At 35.0% G+C, this 22,090-nt stretch overlaps 1 protein-coding gene across 1 annotated transcript in view; it reads right to left on the reverse strand.

The window, feature by feature from the left end:
- Positions 1–11,141, reverse strand: part of LOC136027209 (uncharacterized) — a 119,866-nt gene extending 108,725 nt beyond the window's left edge. Inside the window, exon 1 of the mRNA XM_065704237.1 lies at positions 10,981–11,141. Within this exon, the coding sequence (XP_065560309.1) occupies positions 10,981–11,020 (40 nt within the window). The 5' untranslated portion in view covers positions 11,021–11,141. The remainder of the gene's footprint in view (positions 1–10,980) is intronic.
- Between the last annotated feature and the right edge of the window lie 10,949 nt (positions 11,142–22,090).

Below are 22,090 nucleotides of genomic sequence, written 5' to 3' on the forward strand. Positions count from 1 at the left end.
AAAGGAACCAGATACTCGTAAGAGGTGCAGCATCGATATATCGAATCGCTTCGAGCCCCTTGGCTCACTTAATAGCAGTGAAAATCTCTGGAAGCATTTTAAGTCGCAGACCAGTGAAGCAGCACAACTAGAGCTTGGCAAGAGGAGTTATCCAAAAATTGGGCCTAACTAAAGAATCATTTTAAGTCATAGAGCGAAAACGGAAGGCAAGACTTCTTGGGGACATGTCCACATATTGAAGGCCAAATGGAGTGCAGAACAGACTCACTCACCGGGATAGAACCCAGTTTCTTGCAAGAAAAGCTGATAAAATTGAACTAGCCGCAAAAAAGAAAGACATGGGCAGCCTATTAAAGCATCTCCAGGACCTCAAAGAAAATAAAATTCCCACCTTGGGTCCCTTCCTGTCCAGGGATTGGATACTTCTTTTTGACAAAGGTTCTTGTCTTGAGCAGTGGAAGGATCACTTGTATTTTCTCCTGCACAATACTAGCACGTCTTTGCCTCCTAATGATAGTCCCAGCCAACCTTGTAGTCAAAGACCTGAAACAGATGCTCCTCCAGACGATACTTTCAGTCCCTCAAAAATTGGATATGCAGTAAAGAGGCTCAAGAATAATGAAGCTGCTGGTATCTGCGGTTAAAGCTCAGGTTCGCTAAAATATGGAGGTAATGCAATGCTCCTGTTTATCCAGATTCTATCCTCCTACAATCTCCCTACAGTCTTGCAAACTGAGATAATTCCCAAAAGCTGGCGGAAGGGTGTCATTATCCCCTTATGGAAGAGGAAAGGCTCAAGAAGTTACTGTTCCAACTACCGGGTAGTAGCCCTGCTGTCAGTTCCTGGCAGACAGTTTTTAATGGTCCTACTGGATCGATGTCGGAATACCATTAAAAAAAATCCGGCAACCGGAGCAATCTGGTTTTATGTTGGACTGTTCAACCATCAAGCAGATTTTTACGATTTGAAAAATAGTAGAGAAGACCACAGAGTTCTGACAGAAAGTATTTATTGCCTACGTCATCTTCCGTGCTGCATTTGACTTAGCCGATAGAAAAGCTGTTTGGCAGATTCTAGAGTTGAATGGCCTACCCGAGAAATATTGCAGAATTCTCAAGTTACTGCACCATGGGACAAAGCGCTGTGTACAAGTAAACGGTCGGCGCAGCTCGTCCTTTCAAATCACGACAAGGGTATGCCAAGAATGTGCAGTGGCTCCAAAGCTCTTCAATGTCATCGTAAATTACATTATGACAAAAACCACTTCGTGTCTCAGCTTTGGGCTCAAATTTGGAGATTGTACCATCACAGATGTTGATTTTTCCGATGACTTGGCCATTCTAGCGGACTCGACGGAGTAGCTGCTGGAAGTGCTCGGAATTCTACGAAAAGAGGCTGCCAAAGTAAGACTGCAAATATACTGGAACAAAACTAAAATTACGTCAATTTTATTCACGACCTAAAACACACCAAAATGTAAAAAAATAAAAAATAAATAAGCGTGGAGGAATAAATTTTAAAAATCTAGAATTTTCAATCCGGCCAATTAATTTTGAAGTGTTTTTTTTTATACTTTTTAGCGGTTCCGATTTTTTCAAATATTTCATTTTCTATCCTCCTGGCCTTTTTCTAGAAAAACTACCAGGTTTAACTTTAAATTTTTTTTTATTTCCTGGGAATTAAATCGCAAAAAATAAACCGCCCCAATTTTAGATCTAAGAGATCGTGGTAACGAACTGTAGTAAGGAGCGACACAGACCAATAGTAGATCACTCTTTCGTAAGTTAAAAATACGTAATTTTTTCTTATTTTTCAGAATTAGCCCCCCCCCCAATAGAGCGGATCCGTACCAATTATGTAAATCACGTATGTAAGACTTCTGCTTATTTTTCCCATCAAGTTTCATCCCGATCCCTCCAATCTAAGCGTTTACCATGATTTTAGGTTCCCCCACCCCAAACTTCCCCCAATGTCACCAGATCCAGTCAGGATTTAAAATAAGAGCTTTGAGACACGATATCGTTCTAAATATCAAACTTCATTGAGATCTGATCAATCGTTCGTAAGTTAAAAATACCTCATTTTTTCTAATTTTTCAGAATTAACCCCTCCCCCAACTACCCCAAAAAGAGCGGATCCGTTCTGGTTATGTCAATCATGTATATAGGACTTGTGCTTATTTTTCCCACCAAGTTTCATCCCGATCCCTCCACTCTAAGTGTTTTCCAAGTTTTAGGTCCCCCCCCCACAATGTCACCAGATCCGGTGGGAATTTACAATAAGAGCTCTGAGACACGATATCCTTCTAAATATCAAATTTCATTGAGATTCGATCAGCCGTTCGTAAGTTAAAAATACCTCATTTTTTCTAATTTTTCAGAAATAACTGACCCAAAGAGAGCGGATCCGTCCCGTTTATGTCAATCATGTATCTAGGACTTGTGTTTATTTTTCCCACCAAGTTTCATCCCGATCCCTCCACTCTAAGTGTTTTCCAAGTTTTAGGTTCCCCCTCCCAAATCCACCCAATGTCATCAGATCCGGTCGGGAGTTAAAATAAGAGCTCTGAGACACAATATCATTCCAAACATCAAATTTCATTGAGATCCCATCACCCGCTCATAAGTTAAAAATACTTCATTTTTTCTATTTTTTCGAATTAACCGGCCCCCCACTCCCCTCACCAGATGGTCAAATCAGGAAAAACACTATTTCTAATTTAATCCGGTCCGGTCCCTGATACGTTTGCCAAATTTCATCGTCCTAGCTTACCTGGAAGTGCCTAAAGTAGTAAAACCGGGACCGACAGACAGACAGACCGACAGACCGAAAGAATTTGCGATTGCTATATGTCACTTGGTTAATACCAAGTGCCATAAAAAAATGAAAAATTAAATTAAAAAAAAATTTTCGACTGAAAGTAAGGAGCAACATTAAAACTTAGAAACAGAAATTATTACGTATACAAAGGGGTTCGTCCCCTGCTAAATACCTTGCTCTTTACGCTAAAGTATTTTTAGTAATTCTAAAAAAGCTATTTATTCTATTCAACCAGCCTTCGTGATTCAGGGGTTATTCTTAAAGAGTTGGAACGAAATTATAACTTTAGCGTACAGAGCGAGGTATTAATAAGGCGAGGTATTGACAAAAATATACGAATATAGAAGTATGTTCATTTGAAAGTTACGTATTTTTTTCACTAATAGAAACGTTTGAAAATAAAATGAAAAAAGGTTTTAGCGTAAAGAGCGGGGCGTTGAGAAGGAAAAGCCCCTTTCATATACAGAGTAATTTCTGTTCGTTTTTAAGTTTTAATGTCGCTTCTTACTTTCAGTTAAAAAACTTTTTTTTTATTTAATTTCTGAACGTTTTTGAATCAATGCATGTTTTGATTTTGGCTCTCCGCAGAGGAATAATTAAAAAAAAATTTGTATATTTATTTTTTTTGGCAAAATGGCTTTCTCATAATTTTGATCGAATGGTTTTGAGAAAAAAAAGAGCGGGGGAAGAAGCCTAGTTGCCCTCCGATTTTCGGTTAATTAAAAAGGCAACTAGAACTTTTAATTTTTTATGAATCTTTTTATAAGTAAAAGATATACGTAACTTATAAATTAGCTTACGTAAAAAACTTTTGTATTCTTATGTTTTTATTACATATATGAGGGGGTTTGCCCCCTCGTCAGTACCTCGCTCTTTACACTAAAGCTTAAATTTTGTCCCAATTCATTAAGAATGACCCCTGAATCACAAAAGCCGCAGAATAAATAGTTGAAATTACTAAAAATACTTCGGCGTGAAGAGCGAGGTATTAGGAGGGGGTGAGCCCCTCATATGGGTAATAATTTCTGTTCGTTTTAAGTTTTAATGCTGCTGCTTACTTCCAGCTGAAAAAAACTTTTTCATTGTTTTTTTTTTAAGTAATGCCAGTAAATCCTGCGCTCCCTTCATGGAAGTTTTCTTCCCCCATGACAAATTCCTCGATGGAAAGTTCCCCCAGCATATTCCCCTCTTCTCAGCCCCTGCTTCCAACCAAAAAATCCTCCTGAAAACGCCTGTACACTTCCCAATAACCATTACTATATGTAAGCACTGGTCAAAGTTTTGAACTTATAACCCCTCCCATGGGGACTGTGGGGGAGTAAGTCGTCCCCAAAGACGTAGTTATAAGGTTTTTCGACTACGCTGAATGAAATGGCTATCTCAGAATTTTGATCCGTTGACTTTTTAGGAAAATAATTAGCGTGGGAGGGGGCCTAGGTGTCCTCCAATATTTTGGTCACTTAAAAAGGGCACTAGAACTTTTCATTTCCGTTAGAATGAGCCCTCTCGCAACATTCTAGGACAACGGGTCGATACGATAACCCCTGGGAAAAAAACAACAAAAAAACAAATCTGCAAAAAACAGAATCTGCCTTCTGGCAAAAAATATAAAATTCCACATTTTTGTAGATAGGAGCTTGAAACTTCTACAGTATGGTTCTCTGATACGCTGAATCTGATGGTGTGATTTTTGTTAACATTCTATGACTTTTAGGGGGTGTTTCTCCCTATTTTGTAAAATAACGCAAATTTTCTCAGGCTCGTAACTGTTGATGGGTAAGACTGAACTTGATGAAACTTATATATTTCAAATCAGCATTAAAATGCGATTCTTTTGATGTAGCTATTGATACCAAAATTCCATTTTTTAGGCGTTTGGTTACTATTGAGCCGGGTCGCTTCGAACTGTTTGATTTCGGCACATGTCATCCTATCATAGTTGCAAAATTAGTTGTCAATAAATATAATTTTTTACAGGACAATTCTTTTACTTAATTACTTAATTCTTTACTTCTTTTCTTTTACTTAAGAGCCAAATTTCAAATTTTTATTTATGTGCTCAGCTGACTTTTAACAGATTATCTGAAAATTTCAAGATTTAAAATTTTTTTTAATTATAATCTACCAAAACTTGAAACCCTAAGAATTTAAATCACCAATCTATACTTATCAACTACAAAAATAATAAACACCTAATTATTTATTTTCAAGATCTTTCGACTAATATACTTAGTCTGAAGTGCATACCTACATGCATCTTTATTAAATTTCCTATTTTCCCGACGATTTTGGTCTTTATTTGAAAATTTTAGGATGAAAAGAAGAGGAAATATTGACGAAGAGCTCTAAACTATAAGGACTCTTGACTGAGAGGACTCCAAAATATTAAGGTAGACCCTGACCTGTAATAAATAGATATGGGGGAACTGAAAGTAAAGAGCGCCATTAAAGCTTAAAACGAACAGAAATTACTTTGTATATGAAAGGAGCTGCTCCCTCCTCAACGCCCCACTCTTTACGCTAACATTTCTTTACATTTCTTAGCTCAAACTAGTCGATCTCTTGTATTTATCTCCAGGTTATGATATTCATATCACAAACTGAGCATCAATGGGCTGTGGTGGTGTTGGTTTCATTGTGAAAAATCAGATTCATTGTGTAACCCGAAATTTTCAAATGTTGTATTCGTGGGAAACATAAATTTGAGCATCATATTTTCCTTGTAAAGTTAAAATGCACAGGATTTATATAAAATCTCGTTCGAATTATAAAATTGCAAACAGGGGAAAAGCAAAACGAAAAGCTTGGGATTGGGTCCAGTTACAGCTGCTATTCCATCTAATTGATTTGTCCAACTAAGGATCACTTAGCAAACACGATTTTTTTTTTTTTACTAATATCCATTTCTTAGAGCGAGTTTTATTTTACAAACAAATTTAATGTTGGCTTTCAATTTTTAAGGATTAACATTTTCTTGCAAACCGTCTTATAAGAAATCACCCACATTCGGTGAGACTGTACTGTTTTCACAAAATACAAAACAAGGATAGGGTTCATGACTTGCGGTTTAGTAGATTGTCAACCAAACTCTATTTTGTGAAGTTGGTGATAATCTATTTTCAATTAATATTTGTCCAAAATCCTAGATCATAGTACGGCTTAAACTCTAGCCTATCCCTTTGTAAGCGAGCTCTGAACCACTCAATAATAAACATGGGGGATGGAGTTTTTCTTTTTTTCCGATTTTCGGATTATTTGAAGACGGTAATGCATAATCTCCACCCCATTCCGGGTCTTACGTTAACTAAAATAAACCCTTGGTACAGTATTACCAAGCAGAACATTGACCAATCCCGTAATAACCCTAGCTTTAATAAAAGGGGCGGTAGGCAAGGATTAGGCGTCAATATAAATAAGGAATCTTTTGACGATCCATGATAATCTGATTCGGAGTCATAGCTCAGATTTTTTATTTGAAATAAAAATATTATTGTTAGTCTTAATCAAAGGATTGTTTTCCTAACTACAAAAAGCAAAAAAAGTTATCCCTCGAGAAAACATTTGGTAAGTTTGCCTTCTGGAAAACTTCCCAGCAATACCTACGAGAAAATAAATTTTAAACCATATTTCAAACAGTTCCTGGTAACGAACCGTAGTAAGGAGCGACCCGGCTCAATAGTAACCAAAACTCTAAAAAACAAAATTTTGATACCAATGGATACATAAAAAAATCAGATTTTAATGCCTGAGAAACTTCGCCTTATTTTAGAAAATAGGGGAAAGCCCCCCTTAAAAGTCACAGAGTCTTAACGAAAATCACCACATCAGATTCAGCGTATCAGAGAACCATACTGTAGAAGTTTCAAGCTCCTATCTACAAAAATGTGGAATTTTGTATTTTTTGCCAGAGGGTAGATCGCGGATGTTTGTTTATTTGTTTGTTTTGTGTTTTTTTCCAGGGGTGATCTTATCGACCCAGTGGTTCTATAGTGTTGAAAGAGGGCTCATTCTAACGAAAATGAAAAGTTCTAGTGCCCTTTCTTAAGTGATCAAAAAAATTGGAGGGCACCTAGGCCCCCTCCCACGCTAATTATTTTCCCAAAGTCACCGGATCAAAATTCTGAGATAGCCATTTTATTAAACATAGTCAAAAAAAAACTCATAACTATGTCTTTGGGGACGATTTACTCACCCGCAGTCCCCATGGGAGGGGCTATAAGTTAAAAATTTTGACCAGTGCTAACATATAATAATGGTTATTGGGAAGTGAACAGACGTTTTCAGGGAGATTTTTTGGTTGGGGGTGGTTTAGAAGAAGGGGATATTCTGGGGGAGCTTACCATGAAAGAATTTATCATGGGGGAAGAAAATGTCCATGAAGGGAGCGCAGGATTTTCTAGCATTATTTAAAAAAAAGACAATGAAAAAATAAGTATGGCAAAGTTTTTTCAACTGAAAGTAAGGGGCAGCATTAAAACTTAAAACGAACAGAAATTATTACGCATATGAGGGGTTCACCTCCTCCTAATACCTCGCTCTTTACGCTAAAGTATTTTTAGTAATTTCAACTATTTATTTTACGGCATTTGTGATTCAGGGGTCATTCTTAAGGAATTGGGACAAAATTTAAACTTTAGTGTAAAGAGCGAGGTACTGACGAGGGGGTGAACCCCCTCATATACGTAATAAAAATATGCGAATACAGAAGTTTGTTACGTAAGCTAATTCGTAAGTTACGTATATCTTTTACTAATAACAAGAGCCCTCCCAACCCCCAACCCCAATGTCATCAGATCCAGTTGGGATTTAGAATAAGAGCTCTGAGACACGATATTCTTCTAAATACCCAATTTCATTGAGATCCCATCACCCGTCCGTAAACTAAAAATACCTCATTTTTTCTACGTTTTCTGAAATAACCCCCCCCCCCCCAACTATCCCGAAGAAAGCGGATCCGTTCCGTTTATATCAATAATGTATCTAGGCCTTGTGTTTATTTTTCCCACCAAGTTTCATCCCGATCCCTCCACTCTAAGTGTTTTCCAAGTTTTAGGTTTCGCCCTCCCAAATCCCCCCCCAATGTCACCAGATCCGGTTGAGATTTAAAATAAGAGCTCTAAGACACGATATCCTTCTAAACATCAAATTTCATTGAGATCCGATCACCCGTTCGTAAGTTGAAAATACCTCATTTTTTCTAATTTTTCAGAAATAACGCCCCCCCCACTATTCCAAAGAGAGCGGATCCGTTCCAATTATGACAATCATGTATCTGGGACTTGTGCTTATTTTTCCCATCAGGTTTCATCCCCATCCCTCCACTCTAAGTGTTTTCAAAGATTTTATGTTTCCCCCTCCAACTCCCCCCAATGTCACCAGATCCGGTCGGAATTAAAATAAGAGCTCTGAGACGCAATATAATTCCAAACATCAAATTTCATTAAGATCCCATCACCCGCTCATAAGTTAAAATACTTCATTTTTTTATTTTTTCCGAATTATATGGCACTTGGTTAATACCAAGTGCCATAAAAACGTTTATAAAAAACTAAAAGTTCTAGTCGTCTTCTTAAGTATCCAAAAAAAATAGAGGGCAACTAGACCTCCTCCCCCACTCCTTTTTTTCTAAAAATCATTCGATCAAAATTATGAGAAAGCCATTTAGACGAAAAAAAATAAATGGAGAGCCAAAATCAAAACATGCATTAATTCAAAAACGTTCAGAAATTAAATAAAAAAAAACAAGTTTTATAACTGAAAGTAAGGAGCGACATTAAAACTCAAAACGAACAGAAATTACTTCGTATATGAAAGGGGCTGCTCTCTCCTCAACGTCCCACTCTCTACGCTGTTTTTGCTGTTTTAAAAAGTAGAGTTGAGAGAAAGAGTCAAACTTTAGCGTAAAGGGCGAGGCGTTGAGGAGGGAGCAGCCCCTTTCATATACGAAGTAATCTCTGTTTGTTTTAAGTTTTAATGTCGCTCTTTACTTTCAGTTAAAACACTTATTTTTTTTAAATAATAAGAGTAAATTCTTGTTAAGTTCAAGTAAGAAAATAGTTTTGACATTTTCAAATTTCTAACTTGAGATATTTGAAAATGCCAACTTGAATATCTGTTTTAATTACTATATGACATCACCCAACAGCTGCTATTATAGAATCTTTGTTTCTTGTTTGACAGGATATGAAACTCAAATGTCAGGCTCATTCCAAACAATGAGAATTTTATTTGTGGTGACTCACTCACTTCTAAGAAATTTATTTTTATTAAATGATTAATTATAGAACCCGTTTTAACCAGAAAAGCTTAGGCCGTTATCTCACGAAAATAGGGAAGGAAGAGGAGGCCTAGTTACCCTTCAATTTGTTTGGTTATCTATGAAGGCCACTTGAACTTTTAGTTTTATTTACGAGCGTTTTTATTAGTAATAAATATACGTAACTTACGTATTAACTTATGCAACCAACTTCTATATTCGTATATTTTTATTATGTTAAGAGGGGATTCGCCCGCTCTTCAATACCTTGCTTTTTACGCTGAAGTTTGAATTTCGGTCCAATTCCTTAAGAATGACCCCTGAATCACAAATGTCGTTTAATTAGAATAAATAGCTTTTTTGAAATTACTAAAAATACTTTAACGTAAAGAGAAGGGCATTGAATAGGGGCAAAACCCCTCATATACGTAATAATCTCTTTTTATTTTAATTTAAATCTTGCTCCTTACTTTCAGTTGAAAGAATATTGTTGTTTTTTTCTTAATTAATTTCTTGTTTTTTTTATATAATGATGACAAATCAAGCACCCCTCTCATGGAAATTATCACCCCCCATGAAAAAAATTTTCATGGAAGGATCCTCCTGCGTAACACCAGACCCCCCCTCCTCCCCACCGAATAAATCCCCCTGAAAACAACTGTATACTTCCCAATAACCAATATTAAAAAATAAACAAAGGGCAAAGTTCATAATTTGCCACCCTTCCCAAGGAGACTGTCAGGGATTAAGTCGTCCTCAGAGACATATTTATTAACTTTTTTGACTATGCTGATCAAAATGACTATTTCAAAAATTTGACCTGGTGACTCTGGGAAAATTGAGCATGGGAGAGGACCTATTTGCCCTATTATTTTATCAACACATAAAAAGGGCACTCTAATTTTTGATTTTCTTTCGGATGGGCCCTCTCAAGAAATTCTAGAACCACTGGGTTGATGTGATCCCCCCTGGGAAAAGGAAAAAAGAACAAAAAAAATAAAAACACGCAAAACACGCATTCATGATCTTACTTCTGGCAAAAAACACAAAATTTTACATTCTAGCAGATAAAAACTTGAAATCTTTACAGTAGGGCTCTCTGATACACTGAATCTGACAGTGTGATCAAACAGTTCTTGGTAACGAGCAGTAGTAAGGAACGACACGGCTCAATAGTAACCGAGACTCTAACAAACGGAATTTTGATACCAATAGCTACCTCAAAAGAATCACATTTTAATGCTGATTTTAAATATATAAATTTCATCATGTTTAGTGTTACCCATCAAAAGTTACGAGCCTGAGAAAATTTGCCTTATTTTAGAAAATAGGAGAAACATGAGGGAAGAAAATGTCCTTGAAGGGGATGCAGGATTTTCTAGCATTATTTAAAAAAAAATTGAGAAAATAAATAAATAAAAAAATTTCAACTGGAAGTAATGAGTAGCATCAAAACTTAAAACAAAAATAAGATATTACGTATTTAACAGGGTTTATCTCCTCCAAAATACCTTGCTCTTTTCGCTAAGGTGTTTTTTAGTAATGTCAACTATTTATTCCACGGCCTTTGTGATTCAGGGATCACTCTTAAAGATTTTGGATAAACTTCAAGCTTTACTGTAAAGAGCAAGGTATATAAGAGTGAACAAACCCCCTCATATACGTAATAAAAACACACAAATATGGAATTTAGTTACGTAAGTTGATTTTTGAGGTAAGTATGTTTATTACTAACAAAAACATCCGCACAAAAATTAAAAAAAAAATTGTACAAAACACAAAAATTAGCAAAACATTATAAATCTAAAATGCCTCTGTTTTTGCTCTAGCATGCTTCCTTAAGGGGAAACACTGTTTTAAGACTTTATCCCTCTCCCCTCTTCCTAAAAAAACAAAAACTTACCAGACAAAGCAAAAATCAACATTAGAGTCCAAAATTTCATTTTTAAATCCCTTTATTTTGTAATTTTATAAGTCAATTCTAACAAAAGCCAGGAATACAACAGAACAAAGCTTTTAACTAGCTAATCTTCTAACGAGAATTCTTTTCTGCAGTACGTCAGCAGTATGAGCAGAATTCTCTTTTCCTTTGGTAGCTTTTTACCAATCGGAGAATTTCTTGCTCATTTCAAAATGTATAATCTAGGATTCCAGCGACGCTTTAAAATGTCAATTTAGTCGAGTGAAATGTCGAGTCAATTTAGTCGAGGGCCTTCTCTGGTCGAAATTCGGTTTTCCCAAGCAAGCGGGAAAACTCACTAGGCAAAAACTATGCTGTGGTGCTCTCCACCAAGAACAAATTCAGGATCCGAAAACGACCGTGCGTTCAATGTTTCGGTCAATTGGCTTCAATTCAGTCAATTGAAACATTTCAATGTTTCGGTCAATGGGCTTCAATTCAGTCAATTGAAACATTTCAATGTTTCGGTCAATTGGCTTCAATTCAGTCAACTGAAACATTTCAATGTTTCGGTCAATTGGCTTCAATTCGGTCAATTGAAATATTTCAATGTTTCGGTCAATTGCCTTCAATTCGGTCAATTGAAACATTTCAATGTTTCGGTCAATGGGCTTCAATTCAGTCAATTGAAACATTTCAATGTTTCGGTCAATGGGCTTCAATTCGATCAATTGAAACATTTCAATGTTTCGGTCAATTGGCTTCAATTCAGTCAATTGAAACATTTCAATGTTTCGGTCAATGAGCTTCAATTCGGTCAATTGAATCATTTCAATGTTTCGGTAAATCGGCTTCAATTCAGTCAATTGAAACATTTCAATGTTTCGGTCAATTTTACTTCTGATTTGGCAATATGTTAATACTTCTGCTGCTAGTAGTAGTACCGCTATTCAGTATTATTAATATTAATATCAATACTACTGCTGTTACTACTATTACAACTATGCCTAAGGGTATTAAGATAATATTGTTGGACATATAGAAACTATATGGAACTAGCTCAAAACAAACTATGCCCATAAAAGTTGTCAAGTGTACGAATCATTAATGGTCCACAAACAGTTGATGGTATTAAGCTGAAACTTTCAGCATGTGTTGAAGAGGAAGTTGAAGAAACCAAAGGTCTTACGCCTGTACTGCTATTACTATTAATATTGCACAGGCTAAGGGTATTAATATGAAGCTTTTAAGGAATATTTAGGTGGATGTTAAGCTAAATAAAATAAAAAACTATGATAATGTGGACTTTCAAAAAGGTAACAAAGCAATATTGGAAGAACACCTTATAATATTAAGTTAGACCTTTAAGGATAAATTGTGGGGACTTTGAACTAGACAGAAGACACTATATGTATGCTTGTAATTTTACCACTACAGTTACTCTATCTCCAACCACTCTTGTACAGCCATAAATAACATTGAAACTTTTAAAGGAGCAAATTCAAGAAGAAATTGACAGCTCTGGTGTCATTTTAAGAGTAAAAAGAGATTGAAAGCTCTTCTTTCAAGCTCATTCATTTTCCAAACGCATCCAGTCCAAATTTTTATACAGCCATTTTGTTCAGTATAGTCAAATGGTCCAGTAACTATGTCTTTAGAGATATTGGGAAAATCCACCCCACAATTATACAATTAGACCATTATGCTTAAAAACTAAATGTTCCTTTAAACTAGATGAAAAGGCATTGTGCTTATGATTGCTAATAAGACAACTGAGCAATTTATCGAGAACGACCGGGGGTATTAAGTTGAAACTATTGGGGCTACTTCAATTACTACTTCTACTCTTGCACTTTAAATAAATAAAAAGAGTGTAAGTGTATCAAGGGTGTTAAAGAGAATAGATAGAATCGGAAAGATAATAATTAGAATGACTTTTAGAAACGACATTAAGTTTTAGTTTTCAGCACAACCTCATGAGTTAAATAGAAAATACTGTTTGTGTCAGGATTAAAAAATTTCAAAAAGTTTCTCCGACATACAATCAGCAGCCCAAACTATGGATTCTTATAGATATTAAATAAAAAAAAAACAAGTTTTTCAACTGAAAGTAAGGAGCCATATTACAACTTAAAACGAAAAGAAATTACTCCGTATATGAAAAGGACTGTTCCCTTCTCAAAGCCCCGCTCTTTACGCTAATGCTTGAGTCTTTCTCACAACTCTACTTCTTAAAACATTAAAAAACTTAACGTAAAGAGGGGGCGTTGAGGAAGCAATAGCTTCTTTATATACGGAGTAATTTCTGTTCGTTTTAAGTTTTAACGTCGCTCCTTGCTTTAACTTGAAAAACTTGTTTTTTTTTTATTTAATTTCTGAACATTTTTGAATTCATACATATTTTAATTTTGGCTCTCCGCACATCGATAATTAAAACTAAATTTAGAAATTAGTTTTGTTTTGGCTAAATGGTTTTCTCACAGTTTTGATGGGACAATTTTGAGAAAAAAGGGGAGGGGTTGGAGGCCCAGTTGCCCTCCAATTTTTTAGTTGCTTAAATAGATAGTTAGAACTTTGAATTTTCTTACGAACGTTTTTGTTAGTAGTAAATAAACGTAAATTACGAATTAACTTACGTAACTAGCTTCTTTATTTTTATATATTGTTATTACGTATATGAGAGGGTTCACACCCTCGTCAATACCTTGCTCTTTACACTAAAGCTGAAATTTTACTCCAACTCTTTAAGAATGACCACTGAATCACAAAGGTCGTAGAATAAATAGTTGAAATAACGAAATAAAACTTTGGCGTAAAGAGCGAGGTATTAAGGAGGAGATGAAAATCCTCGTATGCATAATCATTTCTGTTCGTTCTAAGTTTTAATGCTGCTCCTTACATCCAGTTGAAAAACTTCTCCATGTTTATTTTTTCGTTTTTTTTCAAGAATACTAGAAAATCCTGCGCCAACTTCATGGAACTTCTCTCCCTTATGATAAATTCTCCTAGGAAAGACCAGAGACCCCCTTACCCAACCAGAAAAATCCCCCTGAAAATGTATGTGCACTTCCCGATAACTATTACTATATGTAAACAATAGTGAAAGTTTGTAGCTTGCAGCCCTTCCTCAAGGAGCTGTGGGGAGTAATTCGCCCCTATAGACATAGTTATTAGGTTTTCTGACTATGCCGAACAAAATGGCTATCTCAAAATTTTGATTCATTGACTATGGGAAAAAATGAGCGTGAGAGGGGGCCTAGATGCCCTCTAATATTTTTGGGTCACTTATAAAGGGCACTAGAACTTCTAGTTTCCAATAGAATGAGCCCTTTTTAGACATTCTAGGACCACAGGATCGATAGGATTATCCTTGGGGAAAAGAAAAAAAAACCAAAAAAACACGCACCCGTGACACTTCCCAAAAACTATTACTATATGTAAATAATGGTCAAAGTTTGTAACTTGCAGTCCTTCGCCCGCGGACTGTTGGGGATTAAGTCGTCTCCAAAGACACGGGTACTATGTTTTATTGGCTATTTTGAACAAAACGGTTATCTGAAAATTTTCATTCGGTGACTGTGTGAAGAAAATGAGCGTGGGAGGGGGCCAAGGTGCCCTCTAAGTTTTTGGTCACTTAAAAAGGGCACTAGCATAATTAAAAAAAAATTAATAAAATAATAATAATAAAAAAAAATTTTCTAGCATAATTAAAAAAAACAATGAAAAAATAAATGTGAAATTTTTTTCAACTGAAAGTAAGGAGCAGTATTAAAACTTAAAACAAACAGAAGCTATTAAGCCTATGAGGGGTTCACCTCCTCCTAATACCTCGCTCTTTACACTAAAGAATTTTTAGTAATTTCAACTATTTATTCTACGGCCTTTGTGATTTAGGGTTCATTCTTAAGGAATTGGGATAAAATTTAAGCTTTAGTGTTAAGAGCGAGGTACTGACGAGGAGAGAACCCCCTCATATACGTAATAAAAACATACGAATAAAGAAGTTCGTTACTTAAGCTAACTTTTAAGCTACGTGTACCTTTTACTAACAAAAACGTTAGTAAAAATTAAAAGTTTTCGTTGCCTTTTTAAGTAACCAAACATTAAAGGGCAACTAGGCCTCCTTTCACACTCCTTTTTTCTTAAAATCATTCGATCAAAATTATGATAAAGCAATTAAGCCAAAAAAAGAAAACTTGCAAATTTCGTGTTAATTATTCCTCTGCGGAGAGCCAAAATCAAAACATGCATTAATTCAAAAACGTTCAGAAATTAAACAAAAAAAATACTTCTTTTAACTGAAAGTAAGCAGCAACATTAAAACTTAAAACGAACAGAAATTACTTCGTATATTAAATCCGCTGCTCCCTCCTCAACACCCCGCTCTTTACGCTAAAGCTTTTTACTGTTTTAAAAAGTAGAGTTGAGAGAAAGAGTCAAACTTAAGCGTAATTCAAATTTAGTTGAATTAAAAAATCTTCAAAAATCAAATCTTATCTATTCAAAATTCTTAATTCAAAAATCAAAAATCTAATCAAAAGAATTCATAAATCTTAATTCAAATTTATTTGAATTATAATGGAATAGTTGTGGGCATCAAGTCGTGGCTAATTTTAGAAAAAGCCAAGACAGATATTTGAATTAATCTGGATTAAAGAGGCTTAAATGAAGATGGAATAGTTGTTGGCATCAAGCCATGGCTAATTGTAGAAAAAGCCAAAACAGATAGTCCAATTGAGTGAGAAGAAAAACCTGGCATTAATTCCCCCCTTATTAGGATTTTATAAAAAAGGAGATTAATCCATTTGTTAATAGATATATCTATCTATTTTTCCGTCCATGCATCATTGATAGGGCAGTAGAACCAGGGTAGATAGTCATAGAGCTAATATAGTCATATGTCAGAAATGGATTTTGTAAAAATGGTTGAAAATTTCATATTTTAGATCATAATCTTGTCTTTTTTTAAATCTGGGAAAAATCACACGGTTGCAAGTGAAATGGATGGAGTTAGATGGCCTAGTAATTAGACAATATATCTTACTAGTGAAAGTAACCATACCACGTGTTTCATTTATTTGGCCTTCTTCCTTTATGCGACCTTCAAGAATTGTGCGTTACTCAGATAAAGGACGGAGCTGCTGCCCCTCATAGAATGGAGAATGTGCCCCGGACTAGGGCTTGCCTATGCCAGGTTTGAAACAGATCATGTTGATTTCACTGGTCACTTTGTATGCCACATTTTACTAGTCACTGCGACCTTTCATGTTTTTCATTTATTTGGCATTTTCTTATTCTTACTGAATCTTGAAAAGCCGGTGAATTCTTCAGATGAGGAGTGGAGCCTTAGGGTAATATTCAGGCATAAGTCCCTTATGCCTGAATATTACCCGAACACTTTAGTTTGCACTTCGCTTTCAAGAATAATATTAAGTTCTTATGAAATAAAGCTAAAAAGTAACTTGAAAATTCTATCTAATATTTAGTCTTACTTAAATATTATTGATAAACATTTAGACAATTTTCCTTTTATAATAGTAGTCAAATAATTGAACTACAATGCATGCTCAAGACCGAATATTATTTATTTATATGAAGTGCCAACAATAAAGTTGCCATTCCATGGAAATTTTCCTAATGATGATTCTCTAGCATAGATTTTTGTACTAAAAGAATGAATTAAAAGACTTTCATCAGCTATTCAAGGACTACTGATAAGCAGCAAAAAATAATTGCATCTCTCTTAGACTAAGTGTTGATTTTCTTAATGTGGAGCGACTTTCTAATATCACTAGTAAGAAAGGAGTAAAGTATTAGCCTTTTTATCATTAAGAGAACAATTAAGATCGAAGAGTACATAGGGTGTCATTCCTCCACCTCATTCCTAAAAAAAGAAAATAACATAACAAACTTATTAAAAATATTTTACACAAATTACTAGTAAAAGTAGATGACAGCACTGTCTTGCCCCTATCTCTTTTTTTCTATTTAATGTTTTAAGACATTTTGATATAGATAATAATTTTTAACCAATGAGAAAAATGTATCAGAATCTGACAGGCTCAAATTAACTCAAAACTTATAGGCACAAAATCTTGGTATTAGTGTAAATTGGCTGTGAATATAAATAATATAGATGAAAATTACAAAGCTTCATTAACTGATTTAAACTCTAAAATTAACTGAGTTTATTTAAGATCGTGGTCATCGTGTCAAGTTTTCAGTATAAAGGCCCATTTGAAGATTTTACTAGTATCGAGATTTAACTAGCGGTAATTTGACCCAATCATCATTTTCATCAAATTTCCCACCATTCAAGAAAATTCTACGAAAAATCTGATTGACCCATAAAATTTAAAGCCTCAAAATCTCCATATTAGTAAAAATTCACTGTGAGTTAATCTTAAGAAAAAACTAGTTTCAGAACTATTCTACTGGTCGTGAATATAACTAATGCATAACAAAATTGCAAATTTTGTTCAAGGATAAATCCATTAGATGTGTACACGGTTTGCAAGAGGGTTTGCGCAATATATGAAAGTATTCCTTACAGTTAAACACGCCAAAAGGAAATATATTGTGGTGGTATCTTTTTCGGAATCTCTTGGCTTGTTCAGTTCAATATAAAAAACTGACTTTAAAGGGCCCCTTAACTAAATTTCTCCAAAATTTCCACAACCGTCGTATAAACGCAAAGACCAATGTTGGTACAAGTCAACATTAGCCTCTTCCTGGTAAGTAAAAATGTTTCAATTAACGAGTTTGGTAACTCCATGGTCATTGAAAATCAGTTTTTTATCTATATGTCTACTTTTACTACTACTAACAACTCACTACATCATCAAGCCACCTTAACACAGCTACTTAAGATCCTCCTTTATCCTATTCTATTGGAAGCCTCCCTCCTTACACCCTACCAAGAAGTCTAAATCTCCCTTTAATGCTTCTTTGTGACCTCCTCCCACCCAACTTGGGGACAAGGTATTTTTCATACGGACCTAGAAAATGACAATGTTTTGCAATCTATCTTCCTTTATCTGCAGAACTTGCCCTAGCCATTTGAACCTTTCTCTCATTATAGTCCAAACAAACCGGAAGGAATCGCAAACAGGACGGGATGGTTACCCACAAGGATCCGTGGGCAATTCCTTTGGATATCACTTAACAAGTCCTCTTCCTTTTTTATCTATATCCTTCGTCAAACTTGCTAGTAATAATTTCAGTTTTAGTGCTGAATCCTATTTTGAAACAAAACAAATTAAATACACAAGACTTTCCTTTTTTTAGGTACCGCTGGTCCTTATACTACCTTCCCTTCATTTCGCAACAACGCATTATATCAATCCCGAGACACAATCCAAAAATGGATCAAAGACATCGAGCAAAACGGTGGAAATACAATATCACTTCTTATATTCAATTCCACCGAAATAACCAAAATCCATTCTCAAAGTACCTCCAAAACCCAAGTCTACTATGAGAGTATACTTCAAGATATAAATACATATCCTTCAAGATATAAGATATAAATACAATATCCTTCAAGATATAAATGCTTCAAGATGCTTCCAAAGGAAAACTTGCAGTCAACTAATTCTATTTTCATTTGATGTTCAGGAAACAAGATTCATTATAGAAAACCATTCTGTCGCCCTTAGATATGCAGATCTAATTCTTTCCCCCATAGTACAAAAATTGAATGGAATCTCAACTATAAGCTCCTGGGTTATATTCCTTCATCCTGATATCCATGATCGCTTATCGGTATCACAGGTACAGAAAGTAACAAACTAGATTGCAGAGTCTATTAATAACGCTGATGAAAACCCGCTAGTAACAGTACAAACGATAGTCGAATAGGCTCACTTTTTCAATGATGCTGAGGCAAAAGGATTACCTAGATTTCTAGCAATTTGGTGTGGAGAGTAGTTTTATTAGTGTGGAGTATGAATCGAAATTTATTAGCTTCAGCCCTTCCCTCGATAAATAGGAGGAATTTAATTTCGATAAACCTGTTATGATTGTCACATACCTGGAAGACATAGTTTCAGGGTCACGGTTGGAGGAATTATAGGTATTTCTAGCTCAAAAAGGTTACAGCGGAACTCTAGGTGGGTATTATAACATGGCAAATGATAGAGAAAAGATCACTTTATTTGTATTGAAACTAGGCTACGTTCGGTAATCTGTTTTTGCGGATCAGCTATAACGGAGGGGGTCATTGTTAATCATTGTTTTTGTGGGGATAGGGTAGATTCGTAAAAAATCACCTTTTAATGGAAAAACTACTAATCCTTCATGAGGGTTCAGATAAATGTTGAAAGAGGCAAGGGGGGGCTTAATTAAAATGATTCCCTATACAGCTGAAATATTACATTTCCATATCTAACAGCACAGAGGTGAAAAAGGCGGGGCAGGTCACTATCAGCCGCGCTAGGAAATGTCTTTGGGGTGACAAATACTGCTTGGAGCTTAGTTTTCAGCAATTTTAAATTGTAATATTTTTCTTTTTCTATTTATATGAAGTACTTCAATGTATTCAAACAAATATATATAATGTATTTATCGATAAGAAATTCCTATTGTAGAGGTTGTGATGGCTTCAGTTATGTAAAAAATCGAAAGTCTCAAAGAAGTTGTATCCATCAAACAATAATACTCCTTTTCATCCAACCAAAATTCTTTAGTAGTAATATTAACAAGGACTTTTTACCAAAATTGCTATTCATCACCAATTTTTTAAGTTTATTTAAATTTACCCAGAACTGAAATAAAAAATTTAAAGTAGGACGGTACTAGGCAACATACAATACCTCAAATTACATCTTGGTTAGTCCTGGGTATGATTTTGAAAACAATCAAAAATTGAATAAAAAAGAGCTTTTCAACAGAAATCAAGGAGCAGTTTCGAAACCTTTTTGAACTGGGACTCAGAAACGCCTACAACAGCATAAAGCTGATATCAACCAAATCTCTAAATTCCAATACTGCCAATGCTTCCCCTGACTCCACTCCAAGCAGCCAAACATTATCAATGGTTAATATTATGAATTTTTTCCCAATTTTTCGGGTTTAATGCTAAGAATTATATCATCAGATCCTAATTGAAACTCTCAGTTTACATGAGGTGAAATAACCGTTAGCTTTGATTATATTCAATATAATCACTGCACAGATTTCTTCCGATACGACATTAAGGCTTTGAACATTTCTTGAACTAAGGTTTTGATTCAAAAGCAACTTATTAATAATACACTCGAAGCAATCCAGCTGGGGGGATTTTCAAAAGATTACATACGAGTGAAAATAGATTAGGAGAATAAATATATATATATATATATATATATATATATATATATATATATATATATATATATATATATATATATATATATATATATATATATATATATATATATATATATATATCAGAATCATTACTAACCCTATTTGTTTCTGACTCATTAGACTCTTCTATTTATGACTTTGACTGGAATGATTGCCAGGTATGCTGAGGAATAGATGTAAATCTAACGACCTGGATGCATATAATACCTCTTGATTGAGTTCAACATCCCCCTCCTAAATATTTCCCAAAAAGTTCAATTTTGAGATATTGATTATTCCATTTCGAAAGTTAGATTCACAGAAGATATTTTTATATAGATCGAATACTGACCTCTTATTCTCTGAACGTTTCAACTCCACCCATTACTGTTTTGATGTGTTTCACAAATGTGATTTTGACAAGCTGGATGCATATACTGTCTTTTGATTAAGTTGAACATCCGAATCATATTTTCCTGAAAATTTTGACTTAAACATCTTAGCCGTTACGGATTTATGGCAGATAAACCCTTATGACAACCATGATACACATTTTGTCCCGAGGTCCATAAGCCCACTCAACATTTTCTGAAATTTTCAACTTAATACCCTCAAAGGTTCTTGAGATATTGTAGATATGCTGTTTAGACAATCATGATGCTATATCATCTTTTGACACGTTTAATACCTCCCTTAGCATTCTCTGAAGGTTCCAGTTCCAAAATTGTAGCTGTTCCTGAATTTATATGGATACGCCAAGATACGCCTCTTTGACAACCTGGATACACCCAGTCTTTTAACTGAGAGCAGTACTCCCCTTAACAGCCTTTTAAATTTTCAACTTAATGCTCTAAGCAGTCTCTAGGATATTGTAGATGCACCCTTATGAGCACCCGCAGACGTATTGAGTCTTTTGATTTAGTTCATTACCCTCAAGATTCTCTGAAATTTTCAACTTAAAAATCTTAGCATATTCTGAGATATTAGGGATAAACCCTTTTTATAATATAGATGCACTCAAACTCCTTATGATTTAATTTACAATTGCTGTTATTATTATTAGCAATAGTAATAGCAGTAGTAGCAGCAGTAGGAGTAGTAGCAGTAGTAGTAGTAGCATTAGTAGCAGAAGCAGTAGTAGTAGTAGTAGTAGTAGTAGTAGTAGTAGTAGTAGTAGTAGTAGTAGTAGTAGTAGTAGTAGTAGTAGTAGTAGCAGCAGCAGCAGTAGTAGTAGTAGTAATAGTAGCAGTAGTAGTATTAGTAGAAGTAGTAATACTAGTAGCAGCAGCAGTAGTAGTAGTAATAATAATAGTAGTAGTAGCAGCAGTAGCAGTAGAAACAGTAGTAGTAAATATTGCAGTTTAAGCAGCAATAGCAGTTAAAGTTGTAGTCGTAACTGGATGAGTAGTAGTTACAAGTAATCAGAGTAATAAGTAGTCACAGACGCAGTTACAAAAAGTCTCAGTCATAACTAGTTGGAATCGCAGTAACAAGTAGTTGCTGTCGCAAGTAGTCTCAGTAGCAAATATACGCAGTCGTAAGTTTTCACGGTAAATGTCGCCAGTAGTCACAGTCACAAATAGCCACAAGTGATCACTGCTGCAAGGAGTTGCAGTAGCAAGAAGTTGTAGTCCCATTCACAAGTAGTTGCAGTCACAGTCATAAGTAGTCGCATTTGCAAGAAGTCACAGCAGTAGTTGTAGTCTTGAAAGTTTAAAATTCATATCCTAAGCTGTTCCTAAAACATGGTATATGTGCCCTACTGATAAACTGGCTGCAAATAGTA

Source organism: Artemia franciscana, chromosome 1, assembly GCF_032884065.1.
Source record: "Artemia franciscana chromosome 1, ASM3288406v1, whole genome shotgun sequence".
Lineage (NCBI taxonomy): Eukaryota > Metazoa > Arthropoda > Branchiopoda > Anostraca > Artemiidae > Artemia > Artemia franciscana.